This window comes from Planococcus citri, chromosome 5 (genome assembly GCF_950023065.1).
Source record: "Planococcus citri chromosome 5, ihPlaCitr1.1, whole genome shotgun sequence".
Classification (NCBI taxonomy): Eukaryota; Metazoa; Arthropoda; class Insecta; order Hemiptera; family Pseudococcidae; genus Planococcus; species Planococcus citri.
In genome coordinates this window covers 65,008,770-65,017,187 of record NC_088681.1, presented here as the reverse complement: position 1 = coordinate 65,017,187, position 8,418 = coordinate 65,008,770, and the positions used below count along the sequence as shown (strand labels likewise).

Genomic DNA, 8,418 nt, shown 5'->3' with positions numbered 1-8,418 from the left:
CGACCGTAAACGATTGGCCTTTAAGGCAATTAGACGTATCAACGGCATTTCTCAACGGAGATATCACTCGAACGATAGTTTTTAAGCCGCCGCAGGGTTCACCTGTAGATAAAAACAAAATCTTTGTATTAAAACGTTCGTTATATGGCTTAAAAACCTCACCAAAAAATTGGAATTCTAAATTAAACGAGTATTTGATATCGTTGGGATTTGTACAATCCAAAGTGGAACCGTGCGTATACTACGATAGCAAAGATCCATTGAGATGTTTCTTTGTAGTTTTCGTAGATGATTTTTTAATTTCGGGCAGAGATTCTAAACTAATCAAATGGTTAGTCGATTCTCTTGAAAACAAATTTGGAATTCGTGATCTCGGGGAGAGTAAAAAATTCGTGGGAATTGAAATCGATAGAAATAAAAGTAATAAATGTACGTACTTACACCAGGTAGCGTATATCAAATCGCTGATAAAGGAGTATGGTCTCGAAAGTGCCAATAACGTTTATTCTCCAATGGAACCGAATCTTAAAATCGTTAAACCCAAACTCGATAAATCGTACGAGACCAAAGTGAGAGCTCTGTTAGGTAGTTTAGGATATATTTCTCGTGGTACGAGACCTGACATTGCGTTTCCGGTAAATTTTTTGTCACGATACCAGCAGTTTGCTAATTCTGAAATTTATCAGTATGCATTACGCATATTGAAATATTTAAAAACTACGTTGAACACAAAATTAAAGTATGATTCTTACTTTAAAGACCGGTATAATTTTCGAATATTCGTTGACGCCGACTTTGCTAGGGATTTAATTGACCGAAAATCCACTAGTGGAGTAATGATATACCATTACGGTAACTTGATCGATTGGTCGGTCAAGAAACAAAATTGTGTTAGTACATCGAGTGCTGAATCGGAATACATCGCACTTTCTTATTCGGCTAAACAAGGTCTTTCGTGGCGAAATTTTCTTTCGGAATTAAATATAAAAATCGAAACGATCCCCGTTTTCTCCGATAGCTCTTCGGCGATTGCTACCGGTAGTACTACGGAAAGTCAACGTACGCGACACATTGATATTTCTGTCCATCACGTTCGCGATCTCGTACAGAAACACATCGTACAACTCGTTAAAATTGCAGGGACTGACCAAATTGCAGATGCAATGACCAAATCCCTTACGCGAAAGATTTTTAAGAAAATGTTCAATTTAATGTATAAATTGAAATAATCGTCATGTTTTGATTACAAACGTTATCAAACGTACCTTTTATTGTTGTTATTTTATTTTCGACTTCGCACATATGTTACGCGTTATTGTATACACCACCCCATTTATTATGTTCGTTCGTTCGGTGAAATATTGTAAAATTTATTTTTATTTAAAAAATGTTAATTTTAAGGGGGAGTGTAAAGATTTTCGTTACAGTACGTAGGAATATTATTTAAATTTAAATTCGTAAACGTTTTTGTTCGGTAATATGTGGCTGCGCCAGGCGGAGTACCCTAAATTTACGCATTTGCGTAATTAGAGTTATTGCTGGCTAGCAGCGTTTTTGTCCGTTATTTTGAACTCTGTCTCGAATGTTATTGAGAGAGTTCATTACTCCGAGAATTTTTTAAGCGTAAACATCGTCATTTGTAAATACGTTATGTACGTACGAATTTATGTTCAATTTTTTTATTGAAATTTTTTATTTAAATAAATTTCTAATTTTTCGTGATTGGAAAGTCTATCCACGTCTGTTAATCGATTTGATCGATTGTTTCTCGTTACGTTTCAAGTGAAAACGTAAGAAAAACTTACAAAAATGTTCATTTTCTGTTTTGAATTTTCGGGGGCCCAAAAGTGATTTTTCTCCAATTTTAAAAGAAGAAAAAAATTGGCCCGAGCGAAGCAAGGGCGAAAGTTTTTGAAAATTTGATTTCAAAACACTGGAAAACAAGACTTTGAAAAAAAAAGAGGAAAGACCCGAGCGAGGCGAGGGCAAACACTTTGGAAAATTTGTATTTCGAGATAACTATAAAAAAACAATGTTTTTTAATGCAAGGGGTTAGTTTTTTGGATTATAAAATTTTAGAATTGAAAAGATGTTTTTAGGATGTTAATTTTGATAAGAAGAAAGTCATAGAACAGGTCCAAGTGAAGGCGAAAACTATTGAAAAATTGTATTTTGGGAAGTAGGTATGCGAGAACTTCATTTTTTACTTTGAAACTTTAAGAATTGAATACTTTGTTGACGATTTTTTTAAAAAGAATTTCAATTTTGAAAAAGAAAAGAAAACAATCCCAAGCTAAGGGAGGGCAAAAGCTTTAGAAAATTGTAGTTCGAAAAGCAGAACAATATCAATTTTAATGTAAGAAATTCTGTTTTTCTTATCTCAATTTTTTTCAATTTTATCAATGGTTTTTTGAAATTGTAATTGGGAAAAAATCACCAAATTGGCCCGAGCGAGGCGAGGGCAAGAGCTTTTCTAAATTTGTAGTTTCAAGAAGCGAAACAGTAGTAATTTTTTAATGTGAAAAATCCAGTTTTTCCACCAATGACATTTTAAAAAGGTTTGTTTAAAACTAACTACTTTCCAAACACAATAAAATATAGAAAACAATAATTTAGCCCGAGCGAAGCGAGGGCAAAAGCTTTTGAAAAAAATAAAAATATTGAGGATACATTATGGTAATTTTGTCGGCAAATCAACATTTAAATTCTTTCAAAATTTCGTACATTTTTGACGTTTTTTTGTACTTTTTTTGGGTCATTTTCCAATTTTGTACCTTTTTTGTAAATTTGTAGTTTTTTCGTCCTGTAGACACCCTGCACTTGTACAGAATTTCAAAATTTTATATAATTTTTAAAAAAGTTGCTCAAAAATATCGAGAAAACAGTAAAAATGATCAAAAACCCCCTGTTGTTGGCCAAAATTTCCAAAATTCATATTTTTGTGCCAAATTATCAAAAATCTCAACTTTTTGTAAAAATTTCCAAAAAGCACCTGTTTTTAGCCAAAATGTTCAAAACATCTTATCGCCAGAATAAGCATGTGATTGTCAAAAAAGTAACATTTTCGCCAAAATTGTACAGAATTTTCGTTTAAAAAAAAAAATATATAAAAAAATCCCATGTTTTGTCAAAATTGCCAAATTACAAAAATTATTACCTAGGGCTTTTTTGATAACGTCAGAACAAAATGTATTTTTCGACAATTATGACTAAAAACAGTGCTTTTTTGACAATTTCGACAAAAATTAGGATTTTCAAAATAATTTTGACGTTTTGTTTTTTGTCAAAATTGTTGAATAATCGATTTCCTTTTCTATTAATTTTTTCTAGTTCTTTTTCAAAAAAGAAAAATTCTGACCCGAAAAAAACGTGCAATTTTATACTTATAGGTAAGTAAAATGATACCTACGAGCATGTTTATCACGTCTATAGATATGATACACAATGCATTTTACTTTTTTTTCAAAATATTTCGTGTGGGTAAAGGACCTTTCAAAAATGCTAAAAATTGATTTTTCAAACGATTTGTCCCCCTGAAATTTTTTCCCTCTCATTGTGAAGCCAGATTTGAATTGAGTAAATCAATTTTGTTATGGTTTGTAATTTCCATTGAAAAATATAAATTGTATAACTATTCCTTATTCGGTTATTTTTGGAATCACTTCTTTTCATTCACTTTCATGATAAGTACGTTGACCATGATTTTTCTATAATCGCGTAAATTACCTAAGTAGGTACCTCTTGATTGTGGGACAATAATCTGATTTTTAACTAACCGGTGATCTACAACGAATTTTAGATGACTTTTTTTATAGGTAAGTAGTACAATTTTGGGATTTTTTTCAAAGTATTTGAATTTTGGTAAGATTTGTTGAACACGTCATGTGTATGGTAACTTTTGAATTTGAAAAATATTTTGTTAAAATTTTTGAAAATTAAAATTGAAATCGAAATTTGTATTTTCTGCTTACTGATTTTGAGTTAGGTAGATTTCTGAACAATTTTTGGGTAATTTGCTCATTCTTGGTATTAACTTTTTGTAAGTTTGACTCGCGATATTTTCATTTCGATGGATTTTTCTCACCAAGTATTTTTTTTGGTATTTTTTTATTCACAGACCTCATGATTACAATCCTTGCTAACTTCAGTAGATGGGCGTTTTGACAACTCTCTGAACACGTTTACTAGGAAAAAATTTGAAGCTCAATATTTTTCGTTCCAAACATTTTTCGCATAACTTCGCATAATTTTGCAAAAAAAAAACCTTTTGCAGACAAAAAAAGACTAATTATGGCGAAAACAGTTTTGGTGCCCAACCCTTCAATCAGGAGATGGGGCGGTTCAAAGTTTTATTTTGTCAATTTTACCCTCACCACTACGATAATTTTTTTTTTTTTTGGGGTGTTTGTAATTACTTGATTAAGTATTACACCAACGATAAAAAAATGTTGAAAAAAATCGTGTTGAAAGACCCAGGCTTCCCCTACACATTCCGCGTGGTACCAGAATTCTCCCCCCACTACTCATGGATACAGAATTTTTCTCTCGAAAAACGCGTTTTTTTGGCTTTACTGACCAAGGGAAGTGGTTAGGGGGCGGAAATTCCGCTCGAAAATTTTTATTGGTCCCAACAATAATCCATCAAGATTTTCCAAACCTGGGAACAGGGCCATTTCACCTATCTTACCTGGGAATACTCGTACCCTTTACTTTATACCCCAATAGTTCAACAGGGTGAGTCGATTAGAAGTACCTACTCGTTTTAAGCTGTGTAAGCAGAGAAAATAGGATAAGCAAAGTTGTGCAGAATATCATTCATCTATCGATTAAACAGGTAATATAAAATTTCCTGATTTTGAAAAATTTCCACGATTTTTCCAGAAACGCGAAAATTCCTCAATCTGAGTTTTCCCAATTTTTCAGACAATCAACTTCATGATCTAAAAAATCCTGAAAATTTTCCTAAACGAAAAGAAAACTTGAGGATTCAATTTGTGCCAATGATGTTGGAATGCTAATAATAATATTTACTTTATACCTACGCTATTATTTCAACATGCTGACTTGCTGAGTTGATTTGAAATAGTTTCAAGCTGTGTTGGAGCCTCCAGCTGTACTGTGAAAATTCAAAATTTTGGAAATGTATATCTTACAAATCGTCCGAATTAACTTTAGCACGTGTAAAGCGATTTATGCTTCTATTTGAACGATTATAACGCCATTTTTTCAGTGGCAACTACATTGAACAAGCGGGGCAAAAAGGGGAGTGGGTTTATTGGTGGGGAGGGAACTTTAAATTTATTGTTTTCATTTTTAAAGACAATTAGAAAAAATGTAAAAAAAAATTCAATGGAAAATTACGCAAATTTTATTTTGATAGGCATATTAGTGATCCAATACAGATATTTTAGACACAAGAATTTACAACCTAATCAAAACAGTTGAGAATACTTAACAAATCAAAACATGAAAAATACATTCTAGTTATAAAATAAAAATGAAATTAAGATAACCTAATATAATTTTTCTTTTAAAAACACAAATTCAGCGAGCGAGAAAATGTGATAAAAATCAATTACTTACTTGAGAAAAAATCGAAAATATAATATGACCGAAAACTTACATAAATACTTAAATGAAACCTAGATAAGTACTAACGTAAGTAGGTACCCACCAATTGAAAGCAACAATAATTTTTAAAAATTCGTTCAAAATTGATTCTCTATGAAAATATTGGAAAGCACAAAAACTGCAGTAGCCTAACAGATTATTCAGGAAAAAATTCAAAGCTTCATTAAAATAGATACCTAGAATAAGTTCATTTCCAAAACAAAAATTAGGAAAAATTGTCTGAATTTATAAAATTGAGCTGAACTTAGGGTTGCTAAATAAACAGTCGTGATTACGTGACATACTTACATATTAATACGAATCAATAAAACTCTGTTTGGCTTGCATTAAGATTTCTTCCGTAATAGAAAACATGGTATTAATAAATTTGTCGAGCGTTTTCAAAGATGAAACACTTTGATCGGGAACGACGAAGCGCCATAAATGTTTCATAAATGAAGAAGACGAAATCAGCTCTTTTTTAAAGTCGGTGGATAGATCAACGTTGTCGAACGCATCATTGACAAATTCATTGAGGTCTCCGACCCTAACGATATTGTCAAGGCTAAGTTTGCAATCTACATCGAGAAAGGCCGACTGCAGTATTCGTTGTTTAAGATTTCTCGCAGCTTGTAATTCGGCACAACAGAAACTCGCAAAGGCATTCAATTCTTCGAAACACGAATCTTGCAACAATGCCACACAGTATCGAAGCATGTCTCTGCTGTTAATCATGACGTTTCGCTTGAACTGATTAAGCTCATCCTCGTTCTCAAAACATAATTCAACAACTTCTTGCAAATTTTTTCTTCGAACTCGTTTAGTCAACTCACTCCAACAGTTACGCAAGAATGAGTTTCTTTCTTCCGAAGATGCATCTTGCAGAATAGTCAATAGCAAGTCGACGTTCATCTGATTAAAATCTTCCAACCAGCTATTGTCGGATGAGATAAATCTAATCACCGATGATTTCAAAGTAGCAGGCGAATGGTTCCATATCTGACAACACAAATACTCCCACTTTTCCCGATCATCGATCTTATATCCAGCGTCATCCTCAATTTCAAGCATATGAACGATCAAATTAGTGAAATTACTTTTATTTATAATGTTTCTGATGTAGAACCAAGTTCTCAGGACGACCCATTCATCGCAATGGAGATCTAGAAACATGGTACACAAGTCAACACCGAACGTAACGTTGACGAATTCATCGAGCTGCTCATCACTCAGTTTTGGTAAAATGAATCTAACAATATCATAACCCGGTATGAAGCCAATTGCATCTTTTCGCATTCGACTTTCGAGAGGTATACGATCCCAAAAATACTCCACGGAAGGTCTATTATAAGGTATGCACTCCCTAAACATATATTCATCAACAGTTATACCCTCCCAGGTTCGTATTTTATCTAATTCATTCGTGAGACGACAAATCCAGTAATATAATTGCGGGCAATCAAATTCAATAAAATCTACGTACATGTTTCCCGATACAGACGGCCAAATTCGTCTGATATCGTCTTCGTAGAAATACATACAAGCGACTATAAACTTAATTTTCGAATTAAATCGTTCACAAAGCATCATACGTTCGGCTGTCCTCGTGTAATGAATAGAGCCGTCATAATCGCACACAAAATCATCGAAGTCTTCTAAAACACGGTTCTCATCAGTGTATTGAAAACGAAATCCTCTTTCATAATGCCAAAATTGCCAAGCTTCCATCGAATGTCCAAATCTTGAGGCAACTTCTTCGATCGTTTTGTAAATCGTGGACGGTAAATCAGGAAGCATAGTTTTCATCCAGGTATTTTCTTTTCGTAGGCTGCATGGGTCAAATTCTTTCATTCTTCCACCTATGCGATATTCATTCACTTTACAGCGCCATATTTGTAGGCTAACGGCGATTGCTGATAGTTGTTTCAGCGAAACTGGAGTCGGATGGATAATATCGTACACTTCTGACGTGACTTCGGCCATTTCCAGTTCTTGGTGTAGTTGAACTTCCATCTGAACCTAAAATTGTCAACATCGAATTATTGAATCTCAAGACTAGAAAGAAGGGTCTTGTATGAAATACTACCTCCGTCCTCGCCACAAAATATCTCGGTTACAAAATTACCTAATCTGAACAGAATTTCAAAACTTCGTAATTTTTAAAAAAGTTGCTCGAAAACAGCAGGAAAACGAATAAAACACATCAAATTAGAAACAGATTTTTCATTCACTGAAAAAAAAAGAACCTGAGGGACAACTCTAGGTCTTTGATGATAATTGATAATGATAACTAAATAATTGATAATTTTTACGAAAAATTGGGCTTTCTAAAAAAATCATTGAGCTAGTTTCAAAAAAAAAAAAAAAAAAAAAAAAAGATTCAAAGTTCAGACAGCTATATTGTTCAGTGGCAAAATGTAGAGGAGAAGGTACAAATATGGACCCCCTCTAGCTTTTTGGCTTTAAAGGGTAGAAAAAATTATCAAAATTTAATGCTCTATAAGAGCATTGTCATATGGCGCAATGCGGGATAGTTTACCCTAGCGCCTGTGCCACGGTAGGACAACTTGGCCGGCACTACTATAGACGCATACGATTTCTCATGTAAAAAATGCAATTTTTTCGATTGTACGCGAGTTCGGGTGAACTTTCATGTAGTCTCAAATTAAAGGCAATAAAATTCTGTATCGATTGATCTTAAATTTTCATCATTTAGCGTAAAAATAACGATTTTATGAATACTTCTATTTTACTGATTTTTGAATAGTACGTACGTCATCTTTAAACTATAAACTACTCGAAATTTTC

At 33.1% G+C, this 8,418-nt stretch overlaps 1 protein-coding gene across 2 annotated transcripts; it reads right to left on the bottom strand.

The window, feature by feature from the left end:
* Positions 1-5,357: 5,357 nt before the first annotated feature.
* LOC135848169 (uncharacterized) lies at positions 5,358-7,879 on the bottom strand. 2 transcript variants are annotated; one of them, XM_065367981.1, is made up of 2 exons: positions 7,697-7,879; positions 5,358-7,629 (listed from the first exon to the last, which is right to left on the bottom strand). In XM_065367981.1, the coding sequence occupies exon 2, from the start codon at positions 7,621-7,623 to the stop codon at positions 5,923-5,925; it is 1,701 nt and encodes a 566-aa protein (XP_065224053.1). In that variant the 5' UTR covers positions 7,624-7,629; positions 7,697-7,879; the 3' UTR covers positions 5,358-5,922. The 2 variants fall into 2 exon arrangements, with proteins under 2 accessions (XP_065224053.1, XP_065224054.1); XM_065367982.1 differs by having other exon boundaries at positions 7,736-7,879.
* Positions 7,880-8,418: the final 539 nt, after the last annotated feature.

Coding starts and splice junctions, on each gene's coding strand:
- LOC135848169 (XM_065367981.1), bottom strand. CDS start 7,623: ATGGAAGTTCAACTACACCAAGAACTGGAAATGGCCGAAGTCACGTCA.